The sequence below is a fragment of the Triticum aestivum genome, chromosome 6B (assembly GCF_018294505.1).
Source record: "Triticum aestivum cultivar Chinese Spring chromosome 6B, IWGSC CS RefSeq v2.1, whole genome shotgun sequence".
Classification (NCBI taxonomy): domain Eukaryota; kingdom Viridiplantae; phylum Streptophyta; class Magnoliopsida; order Poales; family Poaceae; genus Triticum; species Triticum aestivum.
Genome location: NC_057810.1, coordinates 550,717,188 through 550,737,704, shown reverse-complemented (window position 1 = coordinate 550,737,704; position 20,517 = coordinate 550,717,188). Strand labels below are relative to the sequence as shown.

The 20,517-nt window shown below is 44.4% G+C and overlaps 1 protein-coding gene and 1 long non-coding RNA gene across 3 annotated transcripts; both read right to left on the bottom strand.

Moving 5' to 3' along the window:
* Positions 1-436: 436 nt before the first annotated feature.
* LOC123137950 (BTB/POZ and MATH domain-containing protein 1) lies at positions 437-2,775 on the bottom strand. The gene is made up of 2 exons (XM_044557846.1): positions 2,486-2,775; positions 437-1,670 (listed from the first exon to the last, which is right to left on the bottom strand). Exon 2 carries the CDS (start codon positions 1,667-1,669, stop codon positions 593-595), a length of 1,077 nt encoding a protein of 358 aa, XP_044413781.1. The 5' UTR covers position 1,670; positions 2,486-2,775; the 3' UTR covers positions 437-592.
* Positions 2,776-17,351: 14,576 nt separating this feature from the next.
* LOC123137949 (uncharacterized) lies at positions 17,352-20,205 on the bottom strand. 2 transcript variants are annotated; one of them, XR_006468603.1, is made up of 7 exons: positions 19,953-20,205; positions 19,662-19,834; positions 19,092-19,193; positions 18,821-18,906; positions 18,544-18,694; positions 18,158-18,464; positions 17,352-17,676 (listed from the first exon to the last, which is right to left on the bottom strand). It is a non-coding gene; the product is annotated as an uncharacterized lncRNA (long non-coding RNA). The 2 variants fall into 2 exon arrangements; XR_006468602.1 differs by having other exon boundaries at positions 19,662-20,167.
* Positions 20,206-20,517: the final 312 nt, after the last annotated feature.

Below are 20,517 nucleotides of genomic sequence, written 5' to 3'. Positions count from 1 at the left end.
TAGTCCTGATCTGGGATAGTAAAACCTGGTTTGGCCTTTGGAGTAAGATGGTTAATTGAAATTAAACAGTTTATCAAGTGACCGAATAAATTGAGTAAACTTTACCCTCCAGGCTCAGTTCAGTAGTATCCCAGACAAATATAAGTACATCTAAGGGTTGCAGTGGATCAATAAAAAATCAGGAACATTCATTCCTCACAATGTTATATATACAACCAATCATATAAGTTTCCGAAAATATGAATACCACGTGAATGTATTCACAGCTTCTGGGCCTTGAATAATTATACGCCGAGTTTTTTTCTTTTCATATGCACCAGATTGTATATGATGTGACATCTTCCAGTTCCCAAAGGAAGACAGTTAACAGCACGGTTGTATAATGTAGTTGTTATTTATGATGTAATGTGGTTATGTTCCCAAAGCAACAAGATACTGTTATGTAACATACTAACATTCATTCATTTTGAGATGATAACAGTTCACACATGCTATTACACTATTTGAGCGTCGAAAAGTTTCAGGAAAGGTGCAGATAACATAAGAAACCTCAACAACCGCATGTAACTGATTTTAGTACGCATGAGCTGCTTTATATGCGAGGCCTGCTTCTCTTCTCTAAAGCATCTATCAAGACAGACGGGCAAGATCTTTTGAGATTTGCATAACCTTTGGTTGCCACGACATCATCCATCTTATCTGAAGAGGCAATAAATTCAATGCAAACATCTTTAAGCTTGTCACAGCTATACTGATCAGCTAAAGCCAATGTAGTTGCCACGTTCTCCACATCAAGACTCTTGCCAAGGATGTTTTCACACATAACCTTCAGCCTGTCCATGGCATACTTATCTGCAGCTACCAGCAAATGCCGGATCATTTCACACTTATCATCGCCTTCAAGATCATCCAAGTCAGGCAATGAATCTGTATAAATGAAATGCAGCAGAGCCTTGAAAACAGCGGGCTGCATGTCTTTGATGGTCAAACACTGCATCCTCTTCTCCTTCATCGGCCCAAAGAGTTCTGCTTTGAAGACAGGTGATCGCATGGCAAGCAAAATCTTGTGCGCCTGAAAGGTCTCGCCTCCAACACTGAAAGTGACATCTGCTTCCTCCTTAGTGTCCAACAGGTTTGCGAGATGCTCCATGATGTCTGACGGTGGCACCTCAATTTCAGAGTGCCCCAAGGTTTCATAAACCTCAGATTCTTTGATTACCGTAATATTACATTTGATTATGAGAAAATCATCCTGAAGGTACTTTACTGGTTTCGCCTCAAGACTGCTTCTTAGTATGAACAGATGATACTCACGACTGTTCCTGGTCTTGGAGCTGAACACCTTATTGTTTGGCGTAAACATTGAGCCAATCAACCCTGTCTCATGCTTTACCAATCCAAGCCGAAAGAATGTCCGCACTTCGGCATTGCTGCTCATGAGCTCAAGACAGATCCCCATACACCCTTCGGGCGACTCGGTGGTACCTTCGGGATAAAATCTGATGGACCAGTCGTACCCACCGACAGTGAAGGTGACCGACCGGACGAACTTCTCGACACCCATATCCTTCTTGAGGCTGTACCCGGCGATCTCAAAGATGTGTGTTCCCTCCTCCTTGTGTGTGGAGCACCTCGACGCTGTCACCTTCTCCTTGGATGCTGACTCCATCCTGTCCACAACCATGATTAATTTCAAGAAGGGATAGTGTGGATCTGAGCATAAGAGAGGAACATAGACAGCTTTTTCAAGGAGGAGTAACTCTATGCATTGGGCTTGGGCATGGTTTCGGTTTACACAAATTAACCAAAGTTGACACGAATTTAGGAAAAACAAGAGAACAACATTTTGTGAAAACTTCACAAACTAGTGAGGGGTTGGGAGCAAGCAGACCACATGATGTGTGAAAAGCTGAGAAGTGAACATGCTATACAACAGTGCACGGGGCAGGGCTGTTATACACAACACAAAAACGAAGCTAGCAAAACGCCAAGTATAACTATTAGCTAAGCTAGTGGTAGCTTGGCTAAAAATAATACTCCCTCCGTCCCAAAATTATTGTCTTAAATTTGTCTAGATACGGATGTACCTAATACTAAAACGTGACTTGATACATCCGTATTTAGACAAATCTAAGACAAGAATTTTGGGACGGAGGGAGTAAGTTAATAATAACAGAGCAGAAGAACACAACCTCACAATCCCCCATGGCCATGGCCCATGGGGCAGGAGCATTACCAGTTTACGACAATAGTTTACAAGATTACAGTTTAGTACTAATTGGGGAAGGTGCATTACAAGTTTAGCACAACCCAAGCAGCTTACAGTCTCAGCCATCTGATGACCTGAACTTCTGAAGAACACAAAAAAGGAACATGAAAGATACAGAGCTAGATTTAGAGCCGCAAGTTCCTCCAATTGTGTTAATCCAGCACTAGCAGACTAGCAACACCGCACATAACAGCCAACATCAATCGAGGATTTTACCTGCAGTTTTTTAGGCTGTGGGGGGAGCCGGGGATGGAGAACGCCGGGAGCCCTGGACGCGAGGGCCGGTGGGCGGCAGGCGGTGCCGGAGGCGGCGGAGATCAGACGAGGACTAGGCGAGTAGGTCAGGCGTCTGACGGCGGAGCGGGTCCGGAGCCCGGAGGCGTGGCGATACAGGGATGTGCTCGCAACTCGCTTCGCTAGGGTTGGGCATGCGCGTCTCGCTCGCCAGCGCTGCGGTGGCTGTGCCTGTGCGCGCCTGCGCGACTCCGTGGGCGTGGAGTTTTTTTTTTTTGGAGAATGGGGTGTGGAGTGTGGACGCGGAGTGCCTGGTCGGCTGGGCTGTAAGTGGGCTGGGCCTTAAATCGGTTGTTTCGGCTTTGCCAAAAAATAATCGTTTGTATGCTGAAAAGCGAAACGCAAATCCTATTCTATATCTATCTATCTTTCTGCTAAAAAAATATATCTATCTTTTTATACCTAAAAAAGTATTTTCCACGATTTTTCCACCTACCCTATAAACCACCATACTACCCATAAGTGAAAAAAACTCTTCATTAATTGTTTCTCTGAATTTTTTTCCTGATCATTAAAGCTGCCGCTAAAATTGAATTAAATTACCCATCATGACACTCATAAGTGAAAGAAAACTCTTCATTAATTATTTCTTTTTTTATCTGTCATTGATACCGCTCCTAAAGTTGAAGTAAATTACCCACTCTGTCACCCAAAAGTGAAAAAAAAAACTCTTTTTCAATTGTTTATTTAAATTTTTTTGTCTCTCATTGAAACTGCCCCTAGAGTTGAAGTAAATTACCCACCCCACCATCTGTAAAAATGAAAAAAACGAGCATTCCCCTAAATTATTCATAATAATAAAGGACGACACATTTCTCCGATTTTTGGTCCGTCCACCTACCCTAAGCTGCCCATAAAGTTGAAGTAAATTACCCACCATGCCACCCCTAAGTGAAAAAAACTCTTCGTTAATATTTCTCTGATTTTTTCGCATGTCATTGAAATTGTCCCTAAAGTTGAAATAAATTACCCACCGTGCCACCCGTAAGTGAAAAAAAAATCTTCGTTAATTGTTTCTCTAATTTTTCATCTATCATTGTAACTGCCTCCGAAGTTGAAGTAAATTACCCAGTGTCCTACTTGTGCAATTGGAGCTGAAGATATTAAACATTGTTTGTTTCAGTGCAATCAGCGCAAAGAAATATGTGATGCACTTGGTCTGCTAGAAGTTATTAATAGAGCTATATTGGATGATCGACCGGGATCGATAACACTTAAATTCTCTCCAAAACTGTTGATGTTTCGAATGATCTCCCAGCGGCGGAACTGACCCTTGTAGCGGTGTGGTACATCTGGTGGCAACATCGGCAGATGGTTAAGGGAGTTTGAGTCCAACAATGGAGAAAACAACAGTATCTATTCGAGTTCTAGCTATAAATTTCATAGTCAATGACTTCTCAGGTACCGGTTTGGAAGCGTGATCATATGTGGGCAAAACTTAGTCACGGTTTGGTCAAGATAAATGTCGATTCAACTTTCAATGAAAATATTGTATCAGGCGCATATGGCGTTGTTGTGCGCGAGGACCATGGTGACTTTGTTGCAGTGGCAAACTGGTTTCTAACACACATTCGTGATGTTGAATCAGCAGAGGTTCAGGCCATCAGGAATGGACTATATCTCATAGCAAACATTGGTTGCAATAGTGTTGGAATTGAGTCTGATTGCATGCTCACGATGGAAGCAATGCAATCAATGGATGACTATCTTGGAGATGATGTGGCTGTGGTTCTAGGCTATGGATTTCACAAAAAATTGTTATAAACATTGTTTCCGGGAAGTGAATCAAGTTGCTGATAGTTTAGTTAGATATTCATTTGATAGCCGATTGTCTGGACTGTGGGAGAATTCTACCCAAGATTTTATTTCTCTTCTCCTAGTAAATGATATGACCATTCTATGAGAAATAAAGTCTTTTACTTGTCATAAATAAATAAATTACCCACCCCACCATCCATAAATAAAAAAAACTTTGTTAATTGTTTCTTTAAATTCTTCGTCTCTCATCGAAACTGCCCCCCTAAAGTTGAAGTAAATTACCCACCCCGTGAACAAGCGAGTGTTCCTCCGAATTATTCGTATGTCATAGGGCCCTCTGGTTTTTCATATATCATGAGATTGACCTTTTCTTTTCCTTCTTAAACACGCATCAAGGACGTACTAAAAACACACACCTCAAAGATCAAGTTCAACATGAATCCATTTTGAGCATGTTAGAATGCACGTGTTTTATGTTCGCATGCGTGCCGGTGGTGCACAAATATTCAAATACGTGTATATACATGAAGTGTGAATATTTGAAACTTGCTTTGAACACCACGATTTTGTTATCCCGTTGAACGCACGGGCTCTTTTGCTAGTAACTGTAAATTCAGGATGGATTCATTTTTTATCGGTATATGGGTTTTCCGATTTGTTATGATGGGTGAGGTGTGCAATACCAAGGCATTAATGCATTACTCCGTCATTTTATCATTTCCCCCGCATTACTTTGTCATTTCATCATTTCCCCTCACACTCAACCAAACAAGGGCGTCGCGGTTGCTCCCTCTACTCCAAATACCACCAAGTGATGTGATGCGGAGCATCCCTCGCTCATCCCCATGGACTCTACTACAACTCGTCAAGCACCTCGAGGACCGATGACAAGAGCACGTGCACGCACCGTCAAACCCGAGGTTAACTCATTCCGCTTCGAGTTTCATTCGGATTCACTCAAGAGCCGGATTCTACCTCATATGGAAACTCTATGCACTCGTAGGTACCAAGAACAAGACCGTGAAGAGGCGAGGACGGAGGCACAAGCACATGAAGAGAAGAAGGAGGGAGAAGAGCGAGGGAAGCGCGAAGCTACGAAGAAGAAGGGTGAAGAGGGAGAAGCCTTGAGCCTCCCGGGTGCCAGGCCAGGAAGGCCCCGGGTGCCCGGCCCCTTGCTGGCGCTGGCGGTGGCCGCCAGGGTGCCCGGCCAAATGGCCCCGGGTGCCCGGCCCTGCTGCTGGGAGCAGCCCAGCCTGCTCGGGTGCCCGGGCCACCAACCCCGGGTGCCCGGCCCCTCCCCCGCGCCAGCCCAGCCCACTCCGGGTCCCGGGCCACCTCCCGCGCCGGCCCAGCACGCCCCCGGGTGCCCGGGCTTTGAGGCCCCGGGTGCCCGACCGAAGCCGCCCAGCCCCCTGCACCGACCCCTGGTGCCCGGGCCTAACTCCCCCGGGTGCCTGCACCACTCCGAGGCCTGCGTGCCTTTTGGGCTTTTTGCCCTTGTATCCCCCCTCCTCTCTTATTTCGTCCCTAAACTATATAAGGGCATCTCCTAGCTCATTTAGAGGATAGCAAAGTATTTGATAGACATTTGTGAGCTTTGCTCCATGGATCCACTCCACTAGGAGATCAAGACCTCCTCTTAGAGTGACCAAACATCAAGACCTCCTCCTTGGGGAGGATCCCCATCATAGGATCATCAAGCCCTCATCTCCTTCATAGGATTTGGGATGAACTCTACCATGTATCTTATTTCCCTTTGATTGTTCATGTACCTTGTGGATCTTGTGTGATTGTTAGTCTAGTGGATGTGTGATTTGGACTTGTTCTTGAGTGTTCCTCTTGCTTTCTCTCTTGTGTTCATCTTGTTCTTGGGGATTCCCCCTCCAATTCGTGAAAGATCTTCACTTAGGGTTCCACCCTACAACATCTTGGTATCATGAGCCATGGTTTCTCACGAAATTGGAGCCCCCCATCTTGTTTTCTAGCCTAATTGTGTGTGTTCTTCCCCAATTTCGAAAATTCCCCACCAAAAATAGCCCCAATTTTTTTTGTGATTTGTTGGTTTGTTGAGATTTTGTTGGATTTGATCCATGGATTTGCTTGGTTTCAAGTGGATCTAGCATTCCCCCATCCATCTCCACCTTTCCCCCCTACAAAATCCACCAATTTCTTCCATTTTGCCACGAATTTCCGCCCAAACCCGACACCCCCGGGCACCCGGACCACCGTGCACCCCCCCCCCCCCCCCCCCCGCTGACCACCCCGGGTGCCCGCACTCCCGGGCTGTTTGCCCCTTCCCACCCCGGGCACCCGCACCCCCCCAGAATCAGTCGCGTGCACTTTCCTGTTTCGGCCATAACTTTCACTCCCAGAGTCTTTTCGCGTTCTTTAACTTGTTGAGTATCTATTGACATCCCCCATCCATCTAGATAGGTTCCATCACCATTTGACTCCATCAAAAAATTAGCATTTTTGCATCTTTGCATAGGCCATCCACCATATCATATGCAAACCCACCATCGCTTTCCGCAACCTAACCCGTTTTTATCCATATAGCATTTGTGGTTGCTTGAGTGGTGACTTGAGTCTCCTAAGGTGTTTAGGCTACTTAGGGACAGTCGCTTAGTCATCAACCACCACCACCACTTCCACATCGCTAACTCCGGAACCACCATCGCATTCCGCTACCACCATTTGACATTTTCCTTGAGATTTTGAGTTTGCGGTTTTTTACCGTTTCCTAAGGTGTTTAGGCTACTTAGGGACGGGTCTACATCATCTTGGTATCTACATCAAGAACACCGCCACTCATCATCGCCACGAGGTCGTCATCAACATCGACCAGTTCACCATTTTGACAACCTAACCGTAAGCAAGAACGGTAACCTCCTTATCACCTTGGTATCATGGTATCCCTTCATTGTACATTCTTGCCATTACATTGTTAACCCATAGCCCTTTTTGCGTCACTTTCCTATCGAGACTAGCCATTTGAGTATTGTCGGCAACGTTACTTGTGCACATTAGTGATCCGTACCTTCTATTGCATACCTACCATATCATATTAGTGTCATCTTGGTATCATCATATCATCCCTTGTGTCACAAGATCGTTCCCGCATATAAACAATTGCTATTTTGGCTTGTGCATTTCGCATAAGTGGCCATATCAAAAAAAAGAAAAAAAAAAGAAAAAGCTTTTAAGCAAAAAAAAGAGAGCAAAGAGCTTGTGAGCAAGAGCCATAGCATCATACTACATTGCACATAAGATTGTCATATCCTATCATCTTGGATCATCTTGAGAAGAGCCTCGGGAACATCATACACATAACATACTTGGGATCGAAAGCTCATACATTTGCATCTTATAGGTTGTGCACAAGTGTCGTATCCGCCTATTGAGCAATCATGCTAGCGTCTCTCTTGAGTTGTGCAACATGAGTGTTTTCTGTGGATTCCACATTTTGTGCTCATTCCTTGGTTGCACGACCCCATTTATCTATCCGTGTGTGTGTTTCCGTGTGCCACATATTGCTATTGGTCTACTTGTTTCACTTGCGAATTTGTGAATCTTTTCCAACATTATTGACTCTTGCTAACATTTTGCATCAAATTTTTGTGCCACTATCCTCACCGAGCTCCACTATAAGCTTTACTTGATAGGTGTGAGTGAACAAGTCCGGTACCAATTCCACTATTCTTTCATCTCACATTGAGTGAAACGGGATACATCCTCAACTTTGGGAAAAGGTAACTTGGTATTGTTTATCTCATTTCCTACTCACCTCTACTCGAGTCTTGTGATGGATAGGCAAGGCATTTCATCTCCGGTCTTCCACGACAACGACGGCATGAACAACTACATCACCAAAATACCCATCTCCGGACTACAACGAGCAACGCGAGGCATTGAGCGACTCATCGCCAACATTCATCAACTTGAAGCACGGACAAGAGACTACCTCGATACCAAGTTGGCCGAACAAAGGGATCAAGTACGAGACATGATGGCCAACTACAAGTCTTCTTCCCCTTCGTCATCTTCAAGGCGGCGATACTCAAGTGGCCAATCTTCGGAACATCATCGAGCTCAAGCACTACAACACCATCAAGATGAAGATGCTCGCGATGCGTACACCTACAAGTCCCAAAAAGCTCTACATCAAGCTACGGCCAAACTTCATGAGCACAAGAGAATACCGCGAGACAAGCACCACCAAGACGGAGCTATGACTACTACGACCACTTCGGCATCTTTGTCAAGTGTCATCAAGGCATCTTCGCCTTTGGACGTATGGCATCTTCGCCTACCTCCGACGAGTATGCCTACTTTGGCCTTCCTCCACGGCGATGATGACGAGATGATCGAGAATGGGATTTTCCTTCGGTCATGGAGGAGAGCGATGATGTGCCATCTTTGGCCTTCATCCACGGCGACGACGACGAGATGGTTGAGCATGGGATTTTCCCTTTGACCACGGCGAGGTATTATGACTTGAGTGACTTGTGCCACCATATTGAGAGTGAGAGTGACTTCACCACTAGCCCCATATATGACGAGTTGCCACGATTACCATGTGAGGAGAGCCACCAACACCACCACTTGAGTGATTTGAGTGACTCCACCATATGTGACATTGAGTGCACCTACCTTGAGGGAGGGAGTGAGCCACCACCACATAGAGAGAGTGAGGTAGTTGATACAGCATGTGAGGCCATTTTGATTTTTAACAACTTAACCTCTACCTCTATTGTGTCTTCTCATTTGGTGCTAGGTCCCATATATGATGATGCGCCGATCTGCGACGACTTCGTCCTTCCTATGGACAAGACGATGTCCATGGTGGAATATGATGCACCCCCCACATGGTTCCATCAAGATGAAGATGATGACCACCATTTGGTCTTTGCCACCTCAACTACACCACTTAGTGGAATGAAAAAGGTAATATAGGTGAAGGTGATGCTCTAGTCCCACTAGTGGACATTCTTGACATTGATTGCTTGCATGATGTTGATCCACCTATTTCCATGCTTCATGCTAGTGCGATTACCCCATGCGATGATTTGCCCATTTATGATGAGTATGATGATTCTCATGTGGAGTCTATTAGTTGTGATGCCATGTTACATAGGATTTCTTGTGACAATTCTCTAGGTCACATCATGTTTGCCAATCCGCTTGACTTGTCATATGCTATGCATGAGATCAACAATATGTCATATTTGCAATCTCATCGTAGTGACTATGCATATGCCGTTAAAATTAACCCAATGTGCACATATGGCATAGATGACAAGCCCATGGTTATTGACATTTGTTTTTCTTGTGATGATATTGATATGCTCCCTTTGCATCATTTATCTCATATGCCATGCCATGACCACCTAGCTTCGGATATGCATTGTTTTGGATGTTCTCCATTTTCTCCATATGATGTTTACACTATTGCTCATGAGGAGACCCCCATAGTTTCCTAAGACATTTTAGGAGATTTTGATTCATCCTATACATTGCATGATCCCACTACTTGTTTGCACAATATGCTTCCCATGAATAAACATGCTATTGATGTGCCATATACTTCTATGCTAAATTTGCATCCCCATTGTGTCATACATAACAACTATTCTTTCATGATGGATGACATGTTCTTATACCATGCATCCAATTTCTTTGAGCGATGCTATTCTTGTGCTAACTCACATGTGCACATACACATCATGATGGATGATGTGTACATTTATCACGCACACAATTTCTTTGGTTTGTGTTTCTTTTGTGTAGGCACCCATGAATACTTGTCAACCTCGCAATCCCATGAGTTGACAAAACGAGCTCTAGAGAGCAATGACGACTTGGGGTCCCTTGGATTGTCTTTCCCACCGCTCTCTTTGCGCAAGGACTTCGTGCATTTCTTCTACATGGCTCTCACTTGGTTATGGGTTATTTACCACTTCTCACTTTATGCCCATATTGCCATGTTCACTTTGCATGATATGCTCATTCCTATGCCTTTGCCATGCATTTGTGACCCATGCTTTGAATTACACATGATGATTGATTCTACTACGTGCATGTGTATTTGCAAGCTTGGTGGAGATATTGCTTGTTATTGCCATGTTTGCTATGTGCTCCATTCCTATGATGATATCTTGCTTTGCAATCGTGCTTGCGATATGTCATGTGCATTGCCTATGCCTACTACTTGCACACATGACATGATTGCCATGATTTCCTCTAGTGTGTTGCATCTTCTCTCCACTAGTTTGCACGACTTGATTTCTATGCTTTCTCATGTTGCATCCACTTCTTGGATTACTTGCTCCTATCACATGTTTGGTTGCAACAATGTCATTCCTTCACATATGTCATGTCCCATTGATTGCTACATGCTTGCCTTGATTGCCTCACACATGATGAACAATTGCTCTTTCTATTGTGTTGAGTGCCACTCGTTTTTCACTACACCCTATGCACATTATGCTTGGATTGTCTTGCACTTGCATGTGTTTAGTCATATCATCTTCTTGGGTGTTGTGAATGACTCTTATGTCTACCATAGACCGTCCATTGAGAGTCTTATGCATGCTTGCTATGACATTGAGTTAGATGCTTATTCTCATGTCCAACCTATTAGCACCTTCTCCTCACCTTTGCGTGATTGTTTCCATGATGCTTTTCCATGTGCTCAATTTAGATGCTTACATTCCATGCCACACTTCTTTGTCAAACCATATGCTATGCTTGATGACAACACTTGTTGGGTGAATCACCTATTGAATGCTTGGTTTTGCTTTAATGCCAACCACATTTGTTTTTCCATGTGCTTGTTATCTTTGCTCCTTTTGAAGGAATTACAAGACGGTGCGGCATTGGAGAGTGACCATTTCGAGCTTCAACATGATACGTGCTTGGTGGTTGTCCACTTTTACACGGAGACGCCATTTCTTTCCCATGGTGATGAAGATCACAATCCGTGGGCGGATCTCTCCCAAGGGGGGGGGAGATGATGCGGAGCATCCCTCGCTCATCCCCATGGACTCTACTACAACTCGTCAAGCACCTCGAGAACCGATGACAAGAGCACGTGCACGCACCGTCAAACCCGAGGTTAACTCATTCCGCTTCGAGTTTCATTCGGATTCACTGGAGAGTCGGATTCTACCTCATATGGAAACTCTATGCACTCGTAGGTACCAAGAACAAGACCGTGAAGAGGCGAGGACGGAGGCACAAGCGCATGAAGAGAAGAAGGAGGGAGAAGAGCGAGGGAAGCGCGAAGCTACGAAGAAGAAGGGTGAAGAGGGAGAAGCCCTGAGCCTCCCGAGTGCCCGGCCAGGAAGGCCCCGGGTGCCCGGCCCCTTGCTGGCACTGGCGGTGGCCGCCCGGGTGCCCAGCCAAATGGCCCCGGGTGCTCGGCCCCACTGCTGGGAGCAGCCTAGCCTGCCCGGGTGCCCGGGCCACCAACCCCGGGTGCTCGGCCCCTCCCCCGAGCTAGCCCAGCCCACTCCGGGTGCCCGGGCCACCTCCCGCGCTGGCCCAGCACGCCCCCGGGTGCCCGGCCGAAGCCGCCCAGCCCCCTGCACCGACCCCGGGTGCCCGGGCCTGAGTCCCCCGGGTGCCCGCACCACTCCGAGGCCTGCGTGCCTTTTGGGCTTTTTGCCCTTGTATCCCCCCTCCTCTCTTATTTCGTCCCTAAACTATATAAGGGCATCTCCTAGCTCATTTAGAGGATAGAAAAGTATTTGATAGACATTTGTGAGCTCTGCTCCATGGATCCACTCCACTAGGAGATCAAGACCTCCTCTTGGAGTGACCAAACATCAAGACCTCCTCCTTGGGGAAGGATCCCCATCATAGGATCATCAAGCCCTCATCTCCTTCATAGGATTTGGGATGAACTCTACCATGTATCTTATTTCCCTTTGATTGTTCATGTACCTTGTAGATCTTGTGTGATTGTTAGTCTAGTGGATGTGTGATTTGGACTTGTTCTTGAGTGTTCCTCTTGTTTTCTCTCTTGTGTTCATCTTGTTCTTGGGGATTCCCCCTCCAATTCATGAAAGATCTACACTTAGGGTTCCACCCTACAACATGATGTTGCTTTCAGGATGGGTGACGTAAAGGCCATGGGGTGGGGCTCCAGGAGGCACTTTGACGATGAGGATGACCGCGTTGAGCAAGGAGGAACTCGGCGAGGGGTCACATTTTGGTCGCATGAGCAACGAGGGTGGACTTGGCCAATGAGGCTCAGCCTTGTGGCATGACCCTGCAGCTCAGCACACAATGGTAAATGCTGGCCGGTCGCAGTGAAGCTTCCATGGCTTCAAGTTCTTTACCCCAAATCTAATTTTAGCTTTGATTTTTTATATAAATTGATGGATCAAATGAATACGCGGGTGTACAGTTAAACTTGGAGACATAATATTATTCGTCAATTTCCTTGATTTTGCGTCTGCATTGATTAATTTTCTATTGAGTTTGCAATGTTGAGGGCACCATACAATACATGGGCAAGAAGGTGCAGTCAAAGGCGTGTGTCACCACCCTTCGTGCTTTCTTGTGGGATTGTGCTTGACAGATCTTGGAAAGAACACAGGACGACACAATCCACGCGAGGAAGAAGGGCAAAACAAGTTGGGGAATGACCCGATGTGTCCAAGGAAGAGTGTGAAAGCGCCTTTGGGCTCCAGCAGTGAGAATGAAATATCGTTAATAAGTCAAAATAATATGTGTCAGATTATCAAAGCCAATGTAGTGTGAGGCAAATGATCAAATGGTCGAGTAATGCAGGAAAAAGATCAAATGCTCGGTCGATAGCAATGTGTTTGGTCGGTTTCAGAGGGGGGTCAACGATAAAGTATGGGAGCTTGAGATATACAAAACATATAACTCATCGTTCAATTTAGAACAGTAAAAACAAACTAATTTCCATCCCTCTCACGTAATTAACACTTTTGGTCGTTCGATCGGATGTGTTGGGCTTAGGCATTTCTGGCCGTCCATTATATGTGTAATTATGTATGTGTCAAACTGAGCTGTCTGATGAACTGCTACTCTGGTAGAAAAATTCGAGCCATATGGTTGATTGGGCCGAAAGACCCCATGTATCTCCAAGGTGCACAGAGGCCCAACCTATGGTGCATAGACAACTCCAGCATGTTCTCAGTGTTATGCCTAGCAGCCCATACTCTCATAGTGCATTGTCCCCTCCCTGACCTCTCGTTCCGCCGAACTAGTCCTCCTGAAACTGCCAATGGCCGGATGCGAACTCAAGCGGCAGCGCCCCTTCCCGATCTTGACTTCAATGGGAGGTGCCCGTGTCGCAATCTTGACCTCGAGCAGCGGCACCCAGCGAGACGCACCTGTTGGAAACCTAGTAGAAAACAAAAAAAATTGTCCTACGATCACGGTCCAATAACACTATAGTGATGCAAATAGAAGTTTGGATCGGATCGTTACCAACTTCAAGTTGCAATGTAGATCGTTGATGAAGTCCCTTGAACCATTCACGAGTTATCCCCCGAACAGAAGACCAAAAGCACGATCTCTCTACAGATTGCAAGCGTACTGACTTCATGATCCGGTAGCACTTCGTCGTCCAGAGCTAATCGTTGTCGAAGAATTAGAGGAGGGAGAAGAGAACCTCACGGGGCTTCCCTATTATGAGGATTAGCGAGAACTAGAACTAGCTATAATATAGATCAAGTCTAGATAAAAAAATTAGAACTAGAGAGAGAGAGGGCACAACTGAGGTAAGGGAGAACTTGTGTATCTCAAATGGGGCGGCCCCTCACATGTATATAGGTGGAGGGAGGGGCTAGGACGACTTGGAGGAGGGAAAACCCTTCCTTGGGTCTTGACCAAGGTGGAGGAGTCCTCCTTCAACTCCCCTACACCCCCTTAGCTTCTCCAATAAGCTAAAAGGGGCCGCCATCCTCACATGGGCCTTCAAGGCTCATTAGCTCTACACTAATAGGCCAATTGATATTTTCCTTATCCCATTCGCTCTAAATAAATCCTAGGAGCCTCTCAATCTATATTAGAGCCCTCTATTATTTATATTAAGTCCCCGGAAACTATTTCTGCCTATATAACATTTTTCACATTACCTGGTATTCCCCGAAACAATTTCGATAACCCCGAAATGCTTCTGGTTTCTCTCGAAACTATTTCTTATATTCTCAAAATTATTTTGAGAATATTTTCTCATAAATCTCACCCCACTAACACTCAACAGATCATGATCCCCTTAATCTTGTGACCCTATAGGTTCGGTAAAACATAGACATTAACAAAACTCCTTTCGTTCAATGACCAATTAGGGAACCATGGACATCCATATTGATCCCTATGAATACACGAAGGATATTTGAGTGAACCTTTGGTTATCATGTGCCATTCCATTTGTTTCGTGATACGTTACAAAATCCGAGGTGAGATGTATCGGTATCCTCTTGAGTCATTCTCATGGTCACTATACCGGTCTCCTCGTTACCGGCTTTGTTCTTCTTGCACCTGTGTCTGGCGAGACGATGATGGATGTCATCACAACGAGAGGGCCCTAAGAATATCTCTCCATCGTCGGAGGAGCAAATCCCACTCTTGAGCTATCCAGCCCCTTGTCAAACTTTTTGATGAATTTGTAAGTTGTTGTTATGATCACCATGTTACATATGACATTTGAGCAACCCCAAAGTCCATCGTACGGTGAGAAGTGGCTGAGACACTCTCATGGTCTAAGGAACTAAAGCATACGTTAACTCTCTGTGTTATAATGATTGACTTGTGATGATAGTATCTTAGAGTATAACCGACAAGTTGGGTCAATTCAATATGATCGTTTTTCTAACGTCATACTCTCAAATTTGTTTTGGGACTATCGTTACACTTAACGATATCCCAAGATCCGAAAAACATGATCATAAACAACACTTGAGCTAGTCCTTGAGGCAAGACTAGGAATCTAATTTTTACCGTTTATCATTCCACACATGCTTATGAGTTTTCCACTGAATCGCTTATTCCAAGATCATAACAATTATAGCATATAATACAAACTCTTAATTATAAACGTGGAAATAAATAATACAACATTATTGTCTCTAGGTCCTATTTTTAACAGACTCCCACTTACACTAGAGTCAATAATCTAGTTAGCACATCTTCTTTTTACACCAATGGCATGCAATTTGGTGTTAGTTCATATTTTGCTTGTGTTATAGCCTTCATCTTCTCAAATATGACAAGCTCATATCCGAGTGTATCTTTGCATTCCCATGAACCTTCACGCTTCCACAAAAAATCATAATTAGCATGGACCTAGCTTTGTATGTCTTGAATCACTCGTAGGATCTTTGATTCCTTAGTCTGAGCTATGGAATCATACCAAGTTCATAAATGAACTATTTGATTCATCACCCTCCATTGTTGCTTCTAAAGCGACAACATACTTAGCTTTCATCATAGAATTCGCCACAGTAACCTTCTTGGACCAATTCCAACTTACCGCGCCGCCAATTTAATGTATTACACATATCCTTTAATTGAAATCAAAAATTGCTTGGAGCACCGATGAAGATTTCATCGATGTAACTACTTACAACGGGTCTTGTGTGGACGTAACTCTTTACATCGACATCTTCACTTTCTCCGTATGCGAGAAACATGTCCTGGGGGTAGGGCGCGCCCCCTGACTTGTGGCCCCACCGAGGGTCTTATCTGGTACTTATTTCTTTCAATATTTTTTGATGTATTCCAAATTAATTCTCCGTAAATTTTTGGTTCATCTGGAGCTGCGGAGAATAGCTATCTCCGCTGTAACTTTTTTAGGTCAGAAATTTAGGTACTAGTAATCTCCTTCTTTTGGTGTATCTTGCATATTAAGAGAGAAAAGGCATTAGAATTACATCATAAAGTGGAATATAACTTCAAAATAGTAAAAATAACAGTAGGAAAATATGATACAAAATGAACGTATCAACGTCCGATGTAAGTAGTAGTTAGGCCTATTAGTTTTGCTAATTTGTTTTGTTAATTAATTGAGTGCTCCGTCATAACTGTCCCCGTGTCCATCGTACTTAGTACATGGGTTTAAGGTAACATGGGCCTGGCAGTATTCATGATGCATGGATCTCTGCTTCCATCAATTACCCTAAGATTTGGCTATTTGCAATGATTGAGAGACTGTCGCATGAAAAGTTCGTTAAAGTATCAGTCACGATGTGGGCTATTTGGACAACAGGGAGGAAACTAATTCATGAAGGTATCAATCGAACCCGCTTTCCACACATTTGTTCATCTCTCAATTTATTTCAGAGTTGGATGAGATTCAAAGCAATGGCAAAGTTCGGGGAGGAGGAGCGCCACCCCAACAACGGATCCAACACGTGAAGAAGTGGATAGCTCCGCCAGCGGGACAATACAAAATAAATGTTGATGCGGCGGTATCACGTGGCCGGGGCACTGCAATAGTTGTGTGCAGGAACCACAATGACGAATATATTGGCTCTTCGACATTTGTTATCAGGGGACTAACTGATCCGGCGAGCTTGGAGGTGATCACTTGTCGCGAAGCTTTATCTCTTACGGAAAACTTCGGACTCCAGGATTTAGTTAGTGCATCCGACTGGTCGACCGTGGTGAAGCATATCAAGGGGGAGCGACTACAATAGAAAAACAATCCTGGGTCATTGGATGGAAGTTGAGTGGCACAGATTTAGGTGGAGGGCTCTCAGTGTACATTTCTCGAAAACCCCCTACTACTAGTTACATATAGAACAAAACTTTTGCAGTAACCACCTCAAATGACTATGTATCATCATTATGTCCATAAATAAGACAAATTTTCAGACCTGTATGTATGCCCATCTCCCCTTATGTTTACAAAAACTGCACATGCATATGTACTGTGCGAAATTTCATGTATACTTGATTTCATTTGTAGCATCTGCTGCATCACGATTCATCCAAGAAGTCTGAACATGTTGGTCACCAAAAGTATGTGAACATCATCAAAGATATTACAGTACACGAAACATTAATCCATCCACTTCAAATCATAACCGAACATACGTACATTTCAAACTGCACGATCCCAGACCGAACGCAGCAGAACATACATGTACATATCAAGTGCTACATAGCTTGAGAGGATCATTTTTGGTACATCAGATGCCAGGCTAAATATGGACTAAAATAATCATTGTTCAACAAGCATTGCCAAACAGCATCAACTTTTGCTACTTGATGGTATACAACACAAAAGTTATAGCCTTTGCCTCCGTTACTAGTGCTTATGGGATCCCAGTGCTTATTGCTCATCGAGCTTCTTGTGGCAGAAGAGATCGTACCTAATGAAAAATAAGATTAAGTTAGCACAGGTCAGTACAAGTGTCATACATTAATACTTAATCATATTACCCATGATCTAATCGAATGAATATGCATCAACAATGCCATCTCACAGTGTGCTGCACATACCACATGCAAGGAAAAATATAGATGAATCGAATTGATCCCAAAACACAACCTAAAGTATGCTTCTATGCTAGAACTAGCAGAGAAGCCAGCTATTTTGTGGATCATCCTAACTTACTCATACTGAAACAGATTATAAAACATTATTTATCTTGTGAAAAGACACTAGTGCATTCTAGTCATATAGTGAGATTGGCAACCACCGGCAAAATTAGGCAATATAAATACTTACATACATAAAGTTCAAATAAACTTGAGCTAACATGCAAATGCAGAATCATTTGACCAATCGTCTGAGAACCCCATATGTAATTGATGCTGACAGAACAGCATATGTCTTGGCAGAGAACAAACCTAGCGATTGAGCGGCATGCAAGCAACATATATACAAGGGCCATGTTTGCAGTCCGCCGCGGCTCAGATGAATCTTGGAATACCTTCCAGGCAGAGTTTCACAAATCTAAAACGTCTAATCTTGCAGCAACTAGGATCCACGGGGCAAACATCATTTGAATACGTTTTGTTATAAACTACAGGTAACTGAAAACCATGAATGTATCAATCCACAAACCAGCATTGTTCCCATTCTCAACGCCATCTCCAATTCTGACTGGCACTTGTCTTCCAACGTCATTGACCTGATTTCCATCTAGGGTTTTCACTACATAAGATTCAGAAACCATCACTGTCTGCCATATATGAAAAGAATGCATATTTGCCAACCAGTGGCTGCAATGTACCTCGTAACTCGGCAATCTGACGCCGGCAAGCGAGCATCTCATGCCGGTCAGCAAAGTCACCGTCGCTGTCGCTGCTTGATGTGTCCGAGCTATCATCTGCCACAGCTTTACCCTTGTACCTCTGCCTGACCATTTCTGGGATGTGTGTGTCCTGCTCGCATATAGGCACAACAGCCATAGGCAAATCGGCACCACCGGCAACATCAGTATGTGCAGTCGAAGGCACCACACCAGCATGATCTGTCAATGCAACCACACATATGAATCATGTTTCTACCTTTTTCAGGGCTTTCACCACGAGGGCCTTTCACCATTGGATGCCAAACTTCCTTACGTTCTCCAGGTAGAGTTCATAGGCTTTGTCTGGCACACAAAAATAATAGGAATGTAAGTATGATATCATCGAATGTACTACCTCTGTTTATTTTTATAAGACGTTTTAGACTTTCAGACACTGCTAAAAAACAGCACAAAGTTGTCTGAACGTCTTATAAAAACAAACGGAGGGAGTACCATTCTTTTCTGACAGCACATTTACAATTATATACCTTGAATAGCCCACCACATCTCTTGTCAAGGCATATGAGTTTTTTGCATGAATCCAGTCCCTGCAGTCGTTTTCTCCTCCTGGATGCTGGTCCATCATTGACCTATCAATGACCAGGACAAAAACACATGAGCTCCGTCCATGATCCATCCATGTGTCAAAACTAATGGCCAGAGCACAGAATAGTGTGTCTAGAACTGGTAAATTGTAGCAGTACAATACATTTATTATATGAATTGGTAGTTGTAATCTTCACAGTTAGATAGAGCTCACTGTCCCATCAACTTTTCACTCAATGAATGCATATTAAGACGATAAACAGAACAACCGTGGATACTAATATTTTCAGTGAATTGTGCTAAATTTTAAATCGAAGAATCTACCCATCAACCAACCTGATTCTCTGGATTAAGTAACAGTGAAACAAAATGTCGAAAATAGACTGCTAAGGCACCAAGAACAGTAGCAACACATCATCAAATCGAAGTTAAAAAAATGCATCATTCACGCATGAGCAGAATTAACATGAACAAGTACAAGAAAAGTAGTATTTACCGGGTAAATTAACTACCTGAGGTGGTGACGCCTTGTAGGTTCGCACCACGCCACACGGTCCGGTCGTGAAGGAGCCGAGGAGTCGACCACGGGCTTACAGCCGACGAGGTGGAGGAGAACGCGAGCTCCGATCTCCTGAGATAGAGAGGAGGCGACGAACCAGACGTTGCCGGAGCCTGACATGGGAGGCTGCAACAAGCACACAGCGGCGCCGATCTTAGTACTCCGCGAGCTCCGATCTGGTCGGCTTCAAACTGGGTTGCCGGCGACACATCGGGCAGGAGCCGTCGGAGAGATAGAATATCACCTCATCTGTGCATACTCGCCCAACTTAGTTGACGGATCTGGCCTGTCGCCGCCGCCGCTGCCGCCGCTGTGGGGAGGATTTAGGTCTGCTAGCCTGCTACTGCATATGGGTACTCTGTTTAGGCGAGAAAAGGAGATCGGTAACAAATGAACCAGCAGCGATGGAGCTTTTTGTAAATTGTGCGCCCAGTTCGCTCCACATGAATCTGGGCCATCAATCTTCCTTCTGATGGTACAGATTCATTTTTTCTATTTTTCTATCCTAGGCTGTTTTTCTATTGTAGTCGCTCCCATATCAAGGAGGCGTCGGGAGGAAACTATGGAGGAGTGGTGAAAGAAATTAGGTCCTGAAAACTATTTTCAATTTTTGCGTTCATGAGTCTAGGTTATCTAATGTTGAGTAGCATAAACTAGCTAGACATGTCCTTTTGCTTGATCAGGGTCGCCACCTTTGGTTGGTGCACTCATATGAGGGGGCCACATATAGTCCTACTGTAATCCTTGTAACTGTTACACTGAGAGATAAATCCTCAACAGCAAAAAATCAATCACGTTGATATATTGCA

Bases quoted from the DNA above. Each gene is read 5' to 3' on its own strand.
- LOC123137950 (XM_044557846.1), bottom strand. From the start codon at position 1,669: ATGGAGTCAGCATCCAAGGAGAAGGTGACAGCGTCGAGGTGCTCCACA.